The sequence below is a fragment of the Pelophylax lessonae genome (assembly GCF_965119305.1).
Source record: "Pelophylax lessonae genome assembly, chromosome: 9".
Classification (NCBI taxonomy): domain Eukaryota; kingdom Metazoa; phylum Chordata; class Amphibia; order Anura; family Ranidae; genus Pelophylax; species Pelophylax lessonae.
The window spans coordinates 131803898-131825389 of NC_138776.1; the positions used below are offsets into that span (position 1 = coordinate 131803898).

Here is a 21492-nt window from a genome sequence, read left to right on the forward strand (position 1 = left end):
TCTGTCCGCCGCAATGTCGCAGTACCGCAAAAAAAATCGCAGATCGCCGCCATTACGCGTTAAAAAAAAAAACAACAAAAATGACAAAAATCTTTCCCTTTGTTAGTAAACGTGATAACTTTTGCGCAAACCAATCAAAATACGCTTTTTGCGCTTTTTTTTTACCAAACATAGGTAGCATAAAACAAATTGGCCGAAAATTTAAAAAAATTGTGATTTTTACATTTTTTTTCGGGGAATTTCATTTAAAAAAATGTGAAAAATATTGTTATTTTTGCAAAATTGACGCTCTTTTTTTGTTTATAGCGCGTGATCAAAAAATCGCACAGGTGATCAAATACCACCAAAAGAAAGCTCTGTTTGTGGGGAAAAAAAGGACGCCAAATTCGTTTAGGTACAGCGTCGCACGACCGCGCAATTGTCCGTTAAAGTCACGCAGTGCCGAATCGCAAAATACCCCCTGGTCGGAATGGGGGTAAAATCTTCCGGGGCTTAAGTGGATAATTTAATAAATAGGATTGAAGTAAAATCTTTCGGGTTGTTTCTATAATGCTCAGGTATTTCGTTCCTCCCATTTGAAAATGTTATCACTCGAAAGATGCATTTACCAGATGACATTCCAACCTCAACATTGGTTGAGCACAAATGAATGCAAGACCTGCATTCCCTCAGCATGATTACACTTTTATATAGCACGCAGAAAGCCCCAGCAGAGAATTCACCCTCTCCCAGAAGTGGCATCTAGACCTGGGCAAAACTTTAGAGAACACAGACTGGACCTAAATTTGGTTGACAGGAAACATTACAATCCCACAATCATAGTCATGCTTCTTAAGCTGAAGCCTCTTGGTCTAACTAATCCGCAATTCAAAATAATAGTTTTTGCATTTACAGCCTAAGCTAAAACTACTAGGTAGTGCTTGTCTTTAATTTTTGGTTTAGAGTTTGAAATGAAAAAAAAAAAAAATGTTGCAATACTGCAGATTTCTAAAAGGAAGTTAAGGTTTCTATTCTCTGTTCCATCAACTACTTCAAATACATTTTTCTATCCAGCCATTTCTTCCCCAAAGGTGAATATAAAAAACCCTCATCTCCATTCACTTCCCTGAACTACTAATATTTGCTACTGCCTTGCAGAGAGCAGTGATGAGTGACTTTCACAGAATAGTGGAGGTGTAATTGACGTGACTTGTTTCATCCTATCTAAGCTGTGCATCAGGTTAGATGGCAGTGCCCAACTTTAACTGAGTCTAGGGGGACAGCCTGGAGGAAAGTTTATGTTCACAGATAACGCACTAGAGATTTGCTCAGGAGCTGATTAATTCATTTCTAGCCACAGTGTTTTTTCAATTACAAACAAAACGATTTGGTAAAGTCTTAGGTTTTTAGACACTAAAAGAATACATTATTGAAAAAAAAAGTAATACAAAAAGATAGTGAATACTACATGATACCTGGTAGAGACTAACGTACTGCTTCCTCAGCCACTGCAGCCTCTGATCTGGGAACTTTTTGATCTTCCATACGGCTTTGGTTAATTCCACCAATCCATCATATATCATTTTAGCTGTGTATTTTGGAGCTACAAAGTGCAACAACTTGTTCTCAGTAGTGTGTAGTCCATAAAGCAGTGTGACACCATTTTCTTCCATGTTCATATTATAAAGTTTATTTTGAACGCACACAGCGTGCATATCAATGCCCTGATGCCCCATGTAAACTGCCTTCACTGAGAATAAGTCTAAGAAACCCTCTAAAAGTCCACTCATTCCAGCATTGGCAAGAAACTGAAATTTTGTCTCTGCAGTGCTTCCTGGGGCACCTAATTTATTTTTAGTGTTTGCAAGACAGGTTGTGGATGGTTTTGTCCAAGTCAATGTGCTATTGTCTGGTTGGAGCTGAAGAAAACAGCGAACAGAAATGTGTGTTTCCTGGTCATAGCGGATGACTGTTACTCCTTGTTGAAGGAATTGGTAGACGTCAGCTCTTATCGACAACACATACCATGGAATCAGTTCGGTACCATGGTTAAATGCTTCCTGCTGCTCATCAGACCCATGCAAATCAAAGTCTTTGGACTGCTCAAAAATATCGCTTTCAGAATCAGATAGATCTCCCATAATAAATCTATAGATTTAAAATAAAGATGTCACATTAGTGCTTTCATTCTGCCAGATTTTACACATTTAATGCATCAGAAAATATATTTGGGAAGAATAAAAAATCATATACTGTACGCTCTGCAATGCATGCATTTATCTTTAAAAACCCTGTTTATACAGAAAATATCTGTTGATCACTCAGAAACGTACAGAGCTCCTAAAGCCTGTTGTGGGATGACAACACAAACCATTCTTGAAGACTGAGTGGTGTCAGTCCTTCCCAGTTTCTTTTGCTAAACTTCTCAAATGTATCCACTCTCTCATCTCCACAAAATAGACACTAATAATACTGTAGTCCTAAAATAGGAAGTAGGAAAGATTATTATATTCCTTGGGATAAAACAGGAAATGTGAACAGGACAGCTCTGGATTTCTGAAATAATCAATAGGTATTTTTGCACTTATTAAACAGATATAATAAAGAGATTTCAATGGTATATTTAACAAACCAAAATAAGTCAAATAAGAGCTCATTGATGGGGTTTACATACACTTTAACTTCATAATGCTTGTAAAACTAAAAGGCATGCATTCATTTTTATTTCATGAAGTATGGGCAAAACAAGAAGAAATGTTGCTATTAAGAACATATTGGGTGGGATGCTCCATTATACTTTGAGCAAAACATACAAGAAACAATAATAAAAAAGGAACGTGCATGTACTGTTAGAGAGATATTTTGCATCCAATGTATTTTAGTAAAACATACTTCAGTAAGACACTTATATTATTTAAGTGTATGTGAAGTCAAAAACTTGTTTTCTAGTTTTAAAGAGACTAGGAAGGGATTAGAATGCCTGTCAGGTTCCTATTACTATCTGCGGCTCTCATAGAGAGAATTACCCTGACTTTCTGTCTTGCTGCCAATGGTTTCACCAGACAGAAAGTGAGGGAAAATCTGAAACTGGGACTCAGCCAGAAATAATAATCTGACAAGAGATAGAGCCTTCCCCTACTCTACTAAAGAAAATCATTTGTACTTTGTTAAGAACAACAAAGTTAGACAGCGCTCTGTAACTCAATTATGAGAATTAGCAAGCCATTAGAATTGATAGCTAAAATATGTATTTGATATATTTGTTGATTATTTACTACACGTTCTTTAATTTTAATACTTGGTGTTACTAAGATGCTATTTAATCATATAAGGGCACTCATGGGTTAATCTGTAGTTCTCCCTTCAGCTATGCCCACTCCCAGCCCCCACATTGGGCTTAAAACCTCGGATTTCCGTCTCCTCCGTAACTTGACAAAGGAAGCCACATAGAGCCAGCGTGGAGCGCATGCGCCCCTGTTTGCCGTGACGACATGTTTCGTGCTCATGCACTCCACGCTGGTTCTTTGTGGCTTTCTTCTTCCGGGTAATATGCTTCCGCCCAGCCGCTTGAGTGACGTCACCTGCTCACGTTGGCGAGGTCCAGCTTGTACCCTGCAGCCCATTCCATCTCCGTGGACATGGTGGTTGGTGCCTTCCCATGCCTTCTCCTTGCCTAGGACACAGTGACCCATCGGTGCTCAAGTCAGCATGGTAACGTTTGTAATATCGCACATCCTTCCTTTTTATTACTAATAAACTACAAGTGTTTTAAATAATCACTCACTGTGGACATATTTTAGTTAACATATCTCATGGCTTGTGCGAATTCTCACAATTGAGCTACAGAGCACAGTCTAACTTTGTTGTTCCTAACCATTCCACATTATTCTAATGTGATCTGACAGCTGCACAGTTAAGTTCTAAATCCATTATTGTGTCCTCCTGTTCCAATTTCATATAAAAGTTTTGGATTCACAGTTATCAGTGCCTGGAACCCAGTTTTCTAGTTTTCTTTTTTTTCTATGTATGCATTTGTACTTTGTGTTGCTGTTGTCATCCCTTCCTGTCTAGAAACTGTCAGCAGGACAGGATGTGAAGGTATGTCTTTTTAATAGAGCCCCAAATAAGAGCAAATACCTTACAGGGGTCTTAACCCATCCCCACGCTTGAACATAAAAATAGTTTTGGCTATACTTGCAATGTAAAATGACAAAGACTTGTGTCACGTTCAACATTCTCAAAGATGCCTCTGTCAATGATGCTGCTGAGAGTCCAGTACAATAGCTGTACTAAAGTCATTACCAATGAGTAACAACAAACAGATATCATAATTTTGTCCACTGTTTCACATGTCTAGTGCAGGGAGCTAGAAAGCCCAAAACAGCTTTTTTACTAAGAAGCCACATATGACACCAAATTAGAAACCAACACCAGTTTTGGCCCTAGAAAATCAGAAGTGTGCTTATTTGGTATCCTGAATGAGTTTGTCCTGCTGGCTCATTAACGCATAACGCACCAGTTGATACTTTTTCAAGCAGTCCCCCATCCTTAAGTTTTTTATATGATCGATACAGAACTATGGAAGTACAAAATAATATATGGTGGCAGAGCATGTCCCAAAAAACTCAATACAATTTTGAATTAATGGTTGGAAATCATGTATGACCTCTTAATCTGGGGCACTGTCCTTGAATTTTACTTCTTCGGGTACTGGTTTATGTGCTTCTTTGTTCGTTAAGTGTACCCGGGGGATAAGGTGGAGCATGTGTGTAAGGTTGTGTGGAAGTTTGCTCTTTTTTTTTTGTCATTTTGGTTATGCTATATCACTATTTAAATTACAACAATGGGTACTCTGTGTCATCTTTCTATGTTTTCATTTCCTTTTTAATGCTGCATTAAGCTTGCAAGCTCTACTAAATAAATCATTTTGCATTAGGGCTACATTCACAGTGGTATCTTAGGCCAGTGAGAATTGCAGAGGCAGGAGTCTTCTGATTTCTGCCTCTACAATTCTCACTGCAGCTGTGAGCGACTAGGTGTGGCTGCCAGCCCCATTTGCTATAATGCCAGGTCACCAGTGGCTACATCAATTTGTGGCTCTCCACACAACCAGTGATTACCTGTGGTAGTTGCTGTTGGACGGACACATAGGTGAAATGTGTCAGCGAGGTTGTTCTGGGGGGAAGTCTATGTTCTGAAATTTGTGATTACAGCTTTGCCCATGAAGGCATCATCATGCGGATTAAAAAGGTGCTACTGGTACTGAGGAAGAGGGTCCTCCCTCGAAACGGGTCAGCCCAGTCATATAGTTGCTGACACCAGCACATCATCCAGTACAGGGGTCCCCTTGTTATTTTGGAGAAGACAAGTTCCATTATCTTTTATGTGCTAGATCGTCACTCGTTTGTGAGTATAACGTTTATTGTCTTTGGATTACAATAAACCTTTTTTAGTGGTAATGCATGAGGTTGGTGCACCCTTCTTTTGTTGTTGTCTTTCAGTACATTTTGGATACCCTTGGTCCTGAGGGGGCAGCAAGACCTAGAGTGTTGCATACCAAGACCATATAAGAACTCTCATCCTTCATTACATACCACCCGAGTGCAGGAGAATTTTTGTTTTGAGGGATGCACAACTGCCTGTCCGGGAAACTCAATGTTATCAATAGTATCCCTCACTCAAAACTAGGGCTCCAGGTAGGCTCTTATAGCACTTCATGCTAAAAACGATACAATCTCCATTCCCAAACGGCCTGATGGTCACAATGCACACCATCCCAATGAAGCATTCTATATGTTCTACAAATCTCTTTATAACATTTTTACTGCCACGACAGAGAAACATAAACATAACCATGCTCTATCTACTAAAATTAGAGAGTACAATACTCAGACCACTCTCCCCAACTTACCGGTGACTGACATATACAGTTTAGAACAACCTTTTGTAGAGGAGGAACTATAAAGGGGCAATCTCCTTGATTTAACCCAATAAAAGCCCTGGACCCGAAGGCTTTACTCCTGACTTTTATAGGCTCGTTAGTGACTCCCTGGCTCCATTCCTCACAAAATTTTACAATGCCATATCACCTGGGGTTGGTTTTCCATCTCAGGCCCTAAAGGTCCATATAGAAGTTCTGCCTAAGCCAGGGAAAGACATAGATTTGTGTAGTAGCTATTTCCCCATAACGCCCACAAACACTGATATCCACCTATATTCTAAGATGTTGGCTTACCTCATACATTGCGGATTTTATTGTTCTTGACCAAGTGGGATTCACCCCAGACTGGGAAGCCAGAAATAATACTCTTAAAACCATCTCCCTGATGGAATATGCCCAGAACAATTTCCCAATTTTCCTTTGGGATTAATAAAGTATTCTGTATAGTATTCTGTAAAAATAAAATACCAGTGTGTTTAATATCTGTTGATGCCAAAAAGGCATTCAACCGAGTAAACTGGGAGTTACTTAGGGCCAACCTTCAGAAAATCGGACAAAAATTTTGGCCCTCAATCACAACCTATCAGCCCACGTCTGATCTCCTGGCCTTCTTTATCGCTCTTTGGATATTTTTTAATGGCACCCCCAGGGCTGTCCCCTCTACCCATTACTATATATCCTAACAATGGAACATTTAATATTAGCAATTCAAAACAAGTCCACAATTAAAGGAATCACAGTAGGCCCCTGTCAATACACACTGCTGATTTATGCTGATGACCTTCCCCTCTATGTCATGACCCCACACATATCCCTTTTTTCTATAATTTGAGGTATTTGGACAACTGAGTAACTTTAAAGTACAATATGATAAAACCGAAGTCTTAAACATATCACTGTCATCTCAAGAAGTCTCTCGTATCCAATTGAACTTTTCTTTTAAATGGCAACAACAAGCCATTAACTACTTAGATGCTTATCTATCAACCTCATAGACAGCCCTTGCAGACATGAGCTACACACCCTTTCTCTGTACGATTCACAATTGCTTACAATCCTATAACAAACCATGGAAAGGAAGGAAACAAGGGAAAGGATGTTGAACCAACAACCATATCCCCGGCTAAATATTGGGTCGGGACTTTTTAGGGTACAGAAACCATGTATGACCAGAAAATATATAAAAGTATACATCTTATTAAACATACAGAGACATTATTTTTGTTTAAAAAGGATATTTGTTACAAAAATATCCATCTGTACAAATTCAAAGACAGAAGAAAAAAAAATTTTTGGGACAATCACCCTAACTGGGGTTAACAAAACATTTTCAGATGTACTCCTGGATGGAGCGGGATGGTTGGGTTGCCACACTTAAGCTATAGGACTAAGAATCTAGATTACGGACCTTGCCCTTATGCTCCCTAAATTTGGAAATATATACCACGATCACCTTCTATTCTCCATTATTGATAAGATTTTACCTGTTTGAACCCCATCTTTTGTGGCTTTACCCCCGCTCTACCTGGACTGATCATCTGGGGCTTTCTTAAGGCTATCCATACTCTACCTCCCCCGTGTCCGCCTGGGGGGGAAACTGTATACCTGGTGGGAGTTTGTGTCTGCCGTATGGACCTTGGATGTGTTTTTGAGTAACTGTAACAATTACCCTACCAAAGAAGCAGGCTGCGCCCTGCGAAACATGTAGAGGATTGACAGTACTCAAAAAATTCTGGAAGACTTTGTCATCATGTTCTTTCGAATGACTGTATACAACATTTTGGTTTGTTAACTCCAGTTGGGCGATTGTCCCAAAATGTTTTTTTTCTTCTGTCTTTAATATTGTACAGATTAATATTTTTGTAACAAATATCCTTTTTAAACAAAAATAATGTCTCTGTATGTTTAATAAAATGTATACTTTTATATATTTTCTGGTCATACATGGTTTCTGTACCCTAAAAAGTCCCGACCCAATATTTAGCTGGGGATATGGTTGTTGGTTCAACACCCTTTCCCTTCTTTCCTTTCTTTCCATATTATTATGGAATGTGGGTACCACAATTACATTTAATTCTTTAGGGCTCTCCCTTAATTCTATAACAAACCATATTTTTTCTGGTTTGGGTGCATGAATATTATCAAAATGGACATACTGCCTTCAGCATAAGGTTACCCAGTTCATTTGGGGATCCACTTGACCTCGCTTTTCGAGATCTATCCTTTTTACGCTCTAAACGGGCTGGGGTTTGGGCATTCCTCACTTCTCCAAATATTACTAGGCAGCCCAATTGGCTCAAGTACCATGCTACCGATTAAGCCCCTCTTTGAGTTGGCATTGAGGCCCTGGATGCAGACCCATACTCCATAGATAACTTGCTTTGGATTACTCCACGTGAGCGAGGCCCTTCCCTCAATCCCCTCACCCGTCACTCCTTATGTATCTGGGACAGAGTGAAAGACAAAGCTAGTCTTATCACATCTGATTGACCTCTACCATCTTTTCTTCATAATCAGACTTTCTACCCAGCTATGGCCTCACCAACCATGTTTTATTATTGGACTCGATTGTGGCTAACTCGACTCCACCATCTTGAGACATCCAGGGTTTTTTTAATACTTCCCGACTCTGCAAGCCCAATATAAGCTCCACAATTCTGAGATTTTTAGATATCTTAAAAAAAAAAAACACTTCTATATCACTAGATACACATCCAACATGGGCCTGGGTGTCATGTCCACATATGAACGATTATGCTCATTAGACCTGCATGCAAAAGGAGTTATATGTACACTCTATGTCATGTTGCTAACTACTCCAAAACCCCCACCCCCTCCCCGGCCTATGTAGCCAAGTGGACTTCTGACCTGGACTTGGACCTCACACTCGAAGACTGGATAGACATTTGGAAAATGACCCATAAGGTCTCTCCAAACATAGGGGCCCTGGAAACATCTTGCATATTTCATGTTTCTTTTCCTGGTCTAAGACTTCTAACATCTCCCACACTATGTCACAAGGTTCTCAAATAACTTTATCCAGACTCCTGCCCCACTGTCACAACCCCTCAACAGTCTGGCTGGAATGCTCCCAATTACATGAATATCTTAATATCTTTCAACCTCACGATTCACTCCTTAGACCACCTACAGATTTTGAATCTTTGCTCCTTCAATCTGACAAATCTAGACACGTACTATCTATTGTGTACAAATTTTTCATATGAGTTTACCTATCAAACCCGCACTTCTTTTTTAAATGGCAAGAGGAGCTTAACCTCGCTGAAGACAAAATAAGACACTAGCGTTTACTCACAAAGCCTCTATATCTACTAGTGGACAGGAACGCAATTATCAAATCTTGGTCAGATGGTATAGTTGACTTCAGTTCTGCATAACATTGATACTTCGATACCAAATGCTTGCTGGAGATGTTTGAATAGTTTGAGCACAATTAACCATATGCCCTCTAATCTCCCTGTTTTGGGACAAAATTCTTCAACTGTATTATAAAGTGGTAGGGGATTGGATTCTCAGTGCTCCTCTGATCACGATTCTGTCCATGTTGCCTTGCTCATATGAACAGAATAAAAAAGGCTTACTTTGCCACTTTCGCATAGCAGCTCACACTGGTATATCCAGGAATTGGTGCAGACCAGGCACTTATTGACTGGGCTTGCAAGGTGGACTTCTTGAGCCATCTGGAACAAATGGTCTCCTGGGAAAATGACAAATCAGAAACTAACAGGATCACGTGGTCTGGGTTGAACTACTTTCGATTTGCCTCAGAATTTTTTAAATATTTCAATAGATTGGTCCTCCTTTTGTATTGAGTGCTGACATATTCTGACTTGTGTCCCTGCTACTATTGTGGATGACCTGGAGATGGTGTGAGGGCCCATTCATATTGCATATCCTATACCCTGCATCTCCCCCTTTTTCCTTCTTTCTCTCTCATTCTCATCTCTGTATTCCTCTATATTCCTTCATATCCATGACTATCTGCCATGCTCTGTGCAGTCAGGCAAGAATACACCAGGCCCTACATCTTTACAGGTGCAAGTGAACTACTCCAAAGCAGTCCCAAACCTTAACCCCTTTAAAGATTACCTCCTACTATATGGTCACCATGGCGTTAATGTTAGATTCCCCATCTTTACACTTCATGGACTAAATTATATCAAATTCCACTACAGTATGGACAGTTACCATTACTCTAGATATCTTTATTGCTGTATTTGTAACTCTACAAAAAAAGGTATGAAACCTATTTAGGTTGCCCAGGTAAATGGATTTGTTTTTTATGCTTAAATTCTATGTATATGAACCACTGGTTGCGTAGTTATGTTAATACAAGCTTTAAGTGATGTTTCTTTTGATTGGCCATGCTTTACCCTGTTCTATTTGTATACATACAAAATATGCCAATTAGCACAGATTAAAAATAAAACTATAGTCCAGGAACTTTTTTTTACAGCCAACCAATACTTCCCAGGAAGGCGGGCATGGGAGACAACCCCATGCCAACTAAAAGCGCTTCAAAAGAAGAAAAACGAAAAGGGGAGGAAGGGAAAGTGAACAGATATCTCCATAGCAGACAGCAAACAATGAAAACTATCCAACAGCATTGAACTGGATCCACAGGCTTCAAAATTTGGTCAATGTTTTTGTGTGTTATGTAAAATGCTCAACATCAGATCATTTTTCATGATCCAATTTTTTTTATGCTGTACTAAGTCTAGAGGGACTGTAGACTGATGCAAGTTTTTTTAATGTACAGTGATCAATTCATTTGCAGTGAATGTTTGGTGAATGTTATTGTCAGTGCTTTATAAATTTACCACCAATAGTTGCAAAATGATGCAGAGCTTTAGTTACTGCTGAACACATGGAAAACATACTTAAAAGCCTTATTTCTAAATTAAATTATTGTTAATAAAAAAGAAATTAAAAAACCACAAATGTAAAATTAACTTACAAAACTCGGTTCGACTCATGACTTTTCTTTGAGCTAAATTTAGAAGATCAGTTAAAGACATGTTGGTTAGTCAGTGTATTTTGTTAAAAATATTATTACAGTAAAGGTCAGTTTGCCTAAAACTGATATTTGTCACACAACAATGTCTAACATCTCTAATGCTTCACCTGAATCCAGAAAAGCGTTGGGAATTTCCAAAAGGTGGGTAGGAACAGAACCAGGTACTACTACAGGGAAATTATGCACTGGAGATGCCAAGAGATATAAGATGATAGATGAAAACTTTGCTCACCGAACTTCACCTATGAGTTGAACATTTTTTTTTTTTTTTTTTTGCTGGACTGCATCTTTGAAGCAAAACTGCAGCCAAATATAAAAAAGACCTTTAGTCCAGGTTTCTTTTGGATGAAAACATTACATGTATCTTAAAGGATAGGTTCACCTTTGGGAACATGTTACATGTTCCACCCAATTTTAGGGTGGAACATGTAACAAGTTCCCAGTGCTGCAGGCGCCCCTTGCTGGGCCCCCGTGGCAACAGTGCGGGGAGAATTTCCCTATACTAGCTGCCAGTTTTTGAAAGCAGTGGGGCTTAGCACACACGACCGTGCCATTCATACACACAGCTCTGTGTGTGACTGAACTACAAGTCCTGACTTCCTTAGCGGCTGTTAGCTTGTAGTTCTCAATGAATTACCATGACGCTGTGGTAGTTCATTGAGTCTTCCTGTCAGTGAGTATCGGCTTACCCGTACAGGATGTACAGGTAAGCCAATAAACTGACCGTGTCCAGGAGACCTGCATGACATCAGTGATCTCCTGATCGCTGGTGCAATCCATTACAGGCTCCTAATACAAAAAATAATACATGCACATTTTTTTACCTGCATTTATTATTTTTTTGTACAAATGTGAACATCCTTTAAATACTGCAAGACCAGGCTCAAATCTGTATTCATATTATATTCCCCACAATCTCTTGCACAGAACAAATGAAGATATGCGTGACAAGTTGTGCGGTATGAGCCAATCGCTCTATTGCACTGCACAATGCTATAAATCTGACACTAGGAGCAAAACGAATAGCAGAAAGGAAATAGAGGAAGCTTTTGCATTTTAACAGTAAACTGTGGTGCCTCAACTTTAGCTAAGCAGAATAGAAGGGATATATGAATCAAAAGAGTAGCTGACAGCACAGGACAACGCCCATATATGGCTTGTAAATATGCTATTGCTTGATTTCTATTTTAAAAAATTATTTTGGTTATTGTTTTCATTATAATTTTTAAGCAAGCAGCTCAAGTTAAGCAGAACTAAAACCAATAAATTTGGTTTTTCAAAGTTGTTATTATCAAGGCATGTTCTGATGAAAACGGTCAGATGCATCTCCTCTCAACCAAACTGTCAAGCCATCAAATAGATAGTGTCATAACTGATTATATGTGCAGCACCACGGCAACTGCAGATCAAAGAAAGGCTAAGGTGGCAGATTCCTTGGTTGTAAGTGATGAGAGGGTTTAGTTCTGCTTTCAGAAGCAAACTGTTAATCCAACCTTGTTACTTCAGTCAAGTGTGTTACCAATAAATAATGTATGTTTATAATAGGATGTATACAGCCAATGTAATATGTATTAAATCTAAAGTAATAACTATTTATTCCCATGAATAATGGCTTCCACTAAGTGTTTGTTTTAATTGATCCAGTAAAGAGGTTGTACTGTATATAGGTTCAATACAATGAAAAATGTTCTGAGCCGTTCTAAAGTGATCTTCATACTTTTGGGTGGATTTACTAAAGGAAAATAGACTGTGTACTTTGCAAGTGTAGTTACACTCAATTTCCCCAGAACTTAGTAAATGTGGTAAAGCAGTGCTCATTTCCATCATCCAATCATGTGCATGATGTAAAATGCCTTTTTTTATTTTTCTTGCATGTGACAGAGTATTCTTTGTAAATTGAAGCTTTATTTTATTTACTGGATTCTGGAGCAACTGCACTTGCAAAGTGCACAGTCTATTTGCCTTTAGACTCTGTTCACATCAAATCAAGAAGTGTCAATGGAGCCTTGGTAAATCAACGTCACTCTGTCATGGTATCCTAGATGTCCAAAGACCAGATAATCAGTTTGCACACCTCGGCAGACCCTGACCAAAATAATATGGAAAGTATTCTCCCTTAACGGCTCTCTCTTTTTTCAGAAATTAGCCATGAATGTAGGGGTTGCTAACTGGGAGTTTTTCTGCCTTCAGGTAAAACAATAAAATAAATGAACATTTTACAAAAGCTGCACAGTATTTTTTTTAATATCTACTATATCTACCCTTGACTGCATAGACAAGTCTTTGGGAAAGGTGAACTTGTTTAACCACTTTACCACTAGAGCATTTTGCTGTCTTACGTCTGGGCCACTTTTTGCGATTCGGCGCTGTGCGAATTTAACTGACAATTGCGCGGTCATGCGACGCCGTACCCAAACGAAATTATGTCCTTTTTTTCCCACAAACAGAGCTTTCTTTTGGTGGTGTTTGATCACCTGTGCGATTTTTACTTTTTGCGCTATAAACAAAAAAAGAGCGTTTATTTTGAAAAAATAACAATATTTTTAACATTTTTTTATATGAAATTCCCCCCAAAAAAGATGTAAAAACCAATTTTTTTTTAAATTTTTGGCCAATTTGTTTTCTGCTACCCATGTTTGGTAAAAAAAATCGCAATAAGCGTATTTTGATTGGTTTGCGCAAAAGTTATTGCGTTTACTAACTAAGGGAAAGATTTATGTCATTTTTGGTGTTTTTTTTTTTTAACGAGTACTGGCGGCGATCTGCGATTTTTTTTGCGGGACTGCGACATTGCGGCGGACAGATCGGACCCTTGACTGACATTTTTGACAGTTTTGGGGGTACCAGTGACATTACTGCAGTAATCAGTGCTATAAATATGCACTGTTACTGTAAAAATGACACTGGCAGGGAAGGGGTTAATTTTATTGGAGAGGGAGGGGTTAATGTATGCCTGGTGCTTACTAACGTGTGGGGGGGAGGTGACTGAGTGAGCTAGGGACAGATCGGATGTTCAGCTATGCTGAACACTCCGATCTGTCACTCCCTGTCACTTAGGAGATCCGCCTGCTCTGTTTACACAGGCGGGCGGATCTCCAAACTGGATTCCCCGACGATCGGGGCAGAGCAGCGGCGATCGCCGCCGCTCCTCTCCTGGCCCGACTCCCGCTGTGACTGAAAACAGCGGGAGCGCGCCTCCGGCGGCGCGCGAGCGCCGCCAACAGGGGGAGGAGTCTGGCGACGTAGGTCTACGTCGTCAGACCTACAAGAGCCACTTTGCCGCAGTAGTACTACGGTACTCAGCGGTAAAGTGGTTAACCACTTAAGCCCCGGAGGATTTGGCTGCTCAAAGACCAGGCCCTATTTTGCGATTCGGCACTGCGTGACTGTAATGGAGAATTGCGCGGTCCTGCGACGCTGTACCCAAACAGAGCTTTCATTTGGTAGTATATGATCACCTGTGCGATTTTTACTTTTTGCGCTATAAAGAAAAAAAGAGCGACAATTTTGAAAAAAATAACAATATATTTTACATTTTTTTATATGAAATTCTCAAAAAAAATGTAAAAATCAAAATTTTTTAACATTTTAGGCCAATTTGTTTTCTGCTACATATTTTTGGTATAAAAAAATCGCAATAAGCATATATTGATTGGTTTGCACAAAAGTTATTGTGTTTACTAACTACAGGAATGATTTATGCCATGGCGGCAATCTGCGATTTTTTTTAAGAGGACTGCGACATTGCTGTGGACAGATCGGACCCTTGACTGACATTTTTGACACTTTTGGGGGTACCAGTGACATTACTACAGAAATAAGTGCTATAAATATGCACTGTTACTGTAGAAATTACACTGGCAGGGAAGGGGTTAACTTTATTGGTGATCAAGGGGTTAAGTGTGTCCCTAGGGGCGTGATTCTAACTATCAGGGGGAATGGCTTGTTAGATCATCACAGAGACATACGATCCTACATGGCAGGATTGTATAGCCTCAGTGATGATCTAAGGGAGAATGACAGACGGCTGTGTTTACATCAGCCGTCTGTCTTTCTCCCTCTCCTGAGCAAGATGGCGAGTGGCTGGCGGACATCGGAGCTGCCAGTCACATGCGCGGGGAAGGCAGGGAACGAGCAGGAGCGCGCTGCCGCTGATGGCGCGCTTGCCCCCTATAGGCTCGTGGGCGAGTGACGTACCCATACGTCACTTTGCCCAGGAGAGGCTGACTCTCGCAGTACATAGTCGTGCGGCAGTCGGCAAGTGGTTAAATAATGTGAGGACAGTTGATCTTTTGACAACTAAGATACCATAACACAGTGTATGCTAATCACTTTCTAAAAGCTCAGAGCATTTTTCATTGCATTGAACTGTTAAGCCTTTTAATGATTTTATAGTTCTGGAACAAATTTGACAACATTGCTACATATTAAAATACTCAATATTTTGAAAACACTTATTAAAAATGGTCTTTTTGCAAAAAATAACCTATTAAACCATGGTATAGGAGTTAAAAGATATTGTACACAGTAGGGATCGACTGATATCGGTTTTTCATTACCGATGCCGATATTTTGGCCATCGCATATCGGCCGATATGGGCCAATATTTAGTACATTTAAAGTTTTGCAAAATAACACAAATTTCGACACAAATCTGTTACTAAACATGCTAATGTTTATTAACTTTTTTAACATTAGCCTCCCTGGCGTTATGATTATGTCAGGGATTATGTACCAAAAGTGGTACAATTTTTTGCATGTAAATTTGGCGTTATGTATTGTAGGCCTACAACTCTTAGTAATTACTTACTTAAACCTGACCAAAACAAGACTCTAGTAGACATCCCAGATGTGATAAATTTGAAACACAAACGCATGAATTATAATTTTTATTATAATACAGGTATTTATACAGGTTATTATTTATTATTATTATTATTATTATTAATATTATTATATTATATAATATTATATTATATATAATTATATTATATTATATATTATAACATTATATATATATATATATATATATATATATATATATTATTAATATTATTATTCTTATTTATCAGGTTAATAAAGGTTTCTGATATCCTCTCAGATTACATTGTATCACCTCCTTTTTATGTGTTTGTGCAACATTTGAATTTCCCTCCCAGTTCCGCTCCCATGCACCATTGCTGCTGCAAGGAACGGATCCAAGTCATCAGAGCGACGGACGGCGCGGCAGGGATCTTGGTGGTGATCACAGCAATGGGAGATCATCGCTGGATCGCCAGGAGAAGGTAAGGAACCCCGCTGCAGGCTCTGCAAATCTACCCCGAGCGTGACTCGGGGATACCAATCCTAGCATGAAAAAAACACCCCGAGTCACGCTCGGGGTTACCGCTAAGGGGGTTGTGCTGCCACGCAGCTTTAACTGTCTAGCAGTTGTTATTACATGTTATGTTATGCTATGTTATTGGTATCTTCCTAGCACCCCTGCTGTTTCTGGCTAGATGGTTTCTCCCATCTCCATTTTCCTGCTGTAACTGCCATTTTGTTTAGTTGTTATGAGGAGACTGCAGAGTGTGGAAGCTGTGTAACTTCATTGTAAATTTACCTATGGAAAAGCCTCTATGTTTATGCCTTTGCTAACTTGAAGCATAAAGAAGCATTGGAGAACACCTCTGGAGTCTTTATTCATTGAGTAAACTATCTGTTAAAGTCATCATTCAACCTGCTGCACACACTTACAGACTGGGTATCTACAAGAGGGTCACAGGTACAATCGATGCTGAGACAGAACAGTAAATTTACAATTATCCATCACACAGTTATCTCTGCAGCTTCAGCAGTAAATTTCCAAGAAGTACTTGAAGTAAATTTAAAGGAATACACAGCTTCAGAGAATACATTTCCATGAAGAATCCATCACAGGTATCTCTGCAGCCTGCAGCTTCAGAACAGTAAGTACCACACTTGTCTGTGAGTCACCAGAAGCATTACTCTGCATATGAAACCAGCCACCTATTACTGCTTCATTACTGTTACAGCCTTCTGAGGTGATCCAGTTTGAACTAGTTCCAGCCCTAGCTAGCTATTGTAACAACAAATACCTCAGCCCAGCCTGCTTACTAACAGAAGTTACTACTTACAGAGCTGAGCTCTGGCAGATTTCTAACAAGACACCAGAAATACAGTACTTATTATGTCTGACAGAGATCTCACAGAGTTACCTGCATTTAGTCAAGATAAAGCAGACTCCTTACTTCATTCTGCTCGTCCTGTCAGAGCCCCTCATCCATCCTTGAAGGCAAGGGAGGTTTATGAAGCAAGTAAGGAAGAAACATCTAGTAACCTGACTGCATTATGGGAAAAGACTTTAAGTTGTATAACAGCCACTAATGAAACTAGCAACAATTCTGAGCAATTGAACACTGCTCTCTCAAGGGTTAAGAAGGCATTTGAGAATTATAAAAGACTTTCTGAGAAGTACTATTCCCTATTGTCACATTCCAACATAGAGGAAGCTGCATTGGAATTAAAGGACTTTACTTCTAATGACCAGCAGAGGCATAGTACATATCTTGAAGCAAAGGCACAGATAGAAGGCAGATTGGCACAGATACATGAGACTATATCCTGTAACTCTGCTTCTTCCAGACACTCAGGAAAATCTTCTAGGTCTGCCCGCTCATATCATAAATCTTCTTCTAAGTCATTGCGGTCCTGCTCTATAAGGTCAATACTGAGCGACCAAATACTCAAAGCTCGCCAAAAGGTTGCAGTAGCCCAGGTTCAAGCCGCCTGCTCTGAAAAAGAAGCAGCCTTCAAGGCAGAAGCTAAATGCAAGGAAGCAAGAATACAAGCAGAAACAGAGGCTCAGCTAGAAATTCTTCAGAAGAACAGAGAAAAGGAAGTAGCTTTAGCAGAGTTATCTGTCTTGGAACAAGCCCTATTGGAAGAAGAAGGAGCAGCTTGTACCAGCTTAGCTGCTTGTCAAGACCCTGTTGAAAGGACCCTACAGTTTGTCCTAACTCAGAACCACGACAATACAGTCCCACCTACAGTTGGAGATTCTTCTCATAATCATCCAGCAAGTGGATCAGAAGGCAATGTGTCGCCAAAGCAAGCTGGTCAACTAGACGCACCTACTAACAGAGACCCTCCACAACTACCGCACGTCACAAAATCAAGTGAATCAACCTACGCAGCTCATGTGCCACCACAACCCTATGTGCATAGAGATTACAAGGGCACAGCAGAAGACTACAGAATGAACTCTATACCCCCTTTGATACAGCTCTCTTTGACTTCAAATGCTCAGAGACCTTTAGTCGACAGACCCTTACCTAAATTAAACCCATCTGCAACACCTTTCTCTCTACCTACCAGCCAACATCAGATACCAACCATGGTCCAAGACGGCGCACCATCAGTAGACCCTGTGGCTATAAAAACTGAAAGCACTGACATTGCAGAGTTCAGCAAGTATATGATTCGACGAGAGTTGATTACAACTGGACTGTCTGGATTTGATGACCGCCCAGAAAACTACAGGAGTTGGAGATCTACATTTAAGGCGGTAACCAAGAACTTGGACATTGAACCTCAAGCAGAACTTGACTTACTAATAAAGTGGTTGGGGCGTCAATCTTCAGAACAAGTAAAGAGACTTAAATCTGTCTACATTTATAACTTTAAAGCAGGCCTTGATGCTGCCTGGGAACGTCTAGAACAAGACTATGGGAGCCCCGAAGTAATTGAATCTGCCTTATTCCAGAGACTAAACGACTTTCCTAAAATCTCTGTTAAGGACAATCATAAGCTTAGAGAGTTAGGTGACCTCCTTCATGAACTTGAAATTGCTAAGTTAGATCCTAGTTTACCAGGTCTTAGCTATTTAGACACTGCTCAGGGCGTAAATCCTATTGTAGCAAAGTTGCCCAGTCATCTTCAGGGAAAGTGGACTAGTGTAGGATCAAAGTATAAGTATGAGCATTGTGTTTCCTTCCCTCCCTTTTCTTATTTTTCAGAGTTCGTGCGGAAGGTTGCAAGATCCAAGAATGACCCAAGCTTCTTCTATCCAGATACAACCACCATTCCTTTAAGTACTTCAAGGGGTATTGCCACCAACGGTAAATTCAAGGATTTAAGGCATCCTATTGCAGTGGGGAAGACCGCGATAGCATCCAACGTCTTAGCTACAGACATCAAAGCTAGCAATCTTAATCAACAGTGTCCTATTCATAATGCGCCACACTCTCTCTCCAAATGTCGTGCATTTAAGGACAAGCCGATTGAAGAACGCAAGTCATTTCTCAAAGAGCATAATATCTGTTTTAAGTGTTGTGCATCCTCCGATCATTTAGCTAGAGACTGTAAGATCGCCATCAGATGTTCTCTCTGCAACAGTGCCAAACATGTGGACGCTCTTCATTCAGACCTGTTCAAAAGGAAACCTTCACCCGGCAGCAACCCCAAGACTACATCAGATGATGGCGGGGAGAGAACTGAGCAATATGCCGACCCCGTAACCACAAGGTGTACAGAGGTATGTGGAGAAGGGATTCATAGCAAGTCTTGTAGCAAGATATGTCTTGTAAGAGTTTTTCCTGAAGGATGTCCACAAAAATCCATAAAAATGTATGCCATACTCGATGATCAGAGCAATCGCTCATTGGCCAGTACAGAATTCTTTGACCTATTCAACATTCAAGGTGAGACCTGGTCCTATACCTTGCAGACATGTGCAGGAAAGGTCAATACTTCTGGAAGAAGAGCCCATGGCTTCGTAGTTGCATCAGAATATGAGGACACAGAGTTTCCTCTTCCAACTCTAATTGAATGTGATCAGCTACCGAACAACAGAGAAGAAATCCCCACACCAGAGGTTGCACGTCATCACCCTCATTTGAGTCACATTGCTAACTGCATTCCACCACTTAACAAGGATGTTAAGATTTTGATTCTACTAGGGAGAGACATTCCTAGAGTTCATAAAATAAGAGAGTTATGTAACGGTCCAGACGATGCTCCTCAGGCCCAGAAACTTGATTTTGGATGGGTGATAATAGGAGAAGTCTGTTTAGACCAATCTCACAAGCTCTTGGATGTAGCTTCCTACAAAACTAATGTTACCTGTCAATTGATGAAATGTCCATCGCATTATTATGTGAAGGAAAGACTTGATTTCAAAAACGAAGTTCCATATCAAGCACTTCAAAGTATTAACTGTAAACTCACTTCTCAAAATGACTTTGGTGATTCAGTGTACCAGACTACATGTGATGACAACAAGATTGCCCCTTCAGTCGAAGACAAGGAGTTCATCAAGATTATGGATGAAGAGTTCTTCAAGGACAATTCCAACAGACCCAAGTTTTTAATGGACCAGTCTTCTACAAACTCAGAAGAAATTATCAATTTCCACCTGGAGGATCCAGATACTGATCCGGAAATCCGGCCTGAAGTTGTAGCATTGAGTTCCAACATCTGCTCAAGAAGAAATTTGGAGGATGAAGATGACTCCACAGATATGGGGGATGGAGCTGATGAATGGATGCAGGCCAAGACTCTGGTTAAGCCTCCGGACCAGCTGGAACTCAGCGACGCTGAACTTGAGGAGGAATTCACTCGTATCCTGACTGCAAACAACCCTCATGCCCCCCAGAACATTGTGAGGTACAGTTTTAAGGAACTGGCCTACAAACCCATTAGCATCGTGGACCAGCTGGCCGTACACTTCTCCCTGGATGGAAACATGTTAAACGAAGACTCTGATAAAGCGCGGCGACAGATGGCGAAGTTGGGAGTCATTGAAGAGACTCAGACCAACGACTCCACAGAGCCGGGAGACAAAGATACAGATGGGAAGTCTGACGCTCAGGCTAGTGAAGAATGGACAGAAGGTGAGGAAATACCATCCAGGAACAAGAAGGAGAGAAAACTGACCAACCAGTTCAATTATAGCGAGAGAGCGTCCCAGAGCATTAACAAACCCCTGCGGGAGCGAGCTTCTCAGACAGAGCCACCTCCAAGGGCCACCTTCTCCGCCACTGCAAACCAGTGGAAATTCAACCCACCACACGCTTCACACATGGGCGGAGCATGGGAACGTATGATTGGGATGGCAAGGCGCATACTGGATTCTATGTTGCTTGATGTGAGTTCTTCACGTCTTACCCATGAAGTACTTACTACATTCCTTGCTGAGGTTGCAGCAATAATCAACTCAAGACCGCTGACAGCTGTATCCACAGACCCAGAATGTCCAACTGTTTTAACTCCAGCTGCATTATTGAGCCGGAACATTGGACAGATCCCAGCGCCAAAGAGCATCTTTGATGAAAAGGACATATATAAACGTCAATGGAGATATTCTCAATACCTTGCAGATTGTTTCTGGAACAGATGGAGGAGGGAATACCTCACACTTCTTCATGGACGTAAAAAGTGGCAAACCCAGAAGCCTAACTTAAAGGAAGGGGACCTGGTTCTTCTAAAAGAAAAGCAAACCAATCGGATCCAGTGGCCAGTTGGAGTTATTACA

At 40.3% G+C, this 21492-nt stretch overlaps 1 protein-coding gene across 2 annotated transcripts in view; it reads right to left on the minus strand.

The window, feature by feature from the left end:
* Positions 1-21492, minus strand: part of PLCE1 (phospholipase C epsilon 1) — a 677378-nt gene that overhangs the window by 184575 nt on the left and 471311 nt on the right. For both annotated transcript variants that reach the window (XM_082268059.1, XM_082268058.1), the window contains exon 7: positions 1455-2127. In XM_082268059.1, the coding sequence (XP_082124185.1) occupies positions 1455-2127 (673 nt within the window). The remainder of the gene's footprint in view (positions 1-1454; positions 2128-21492) is intronic.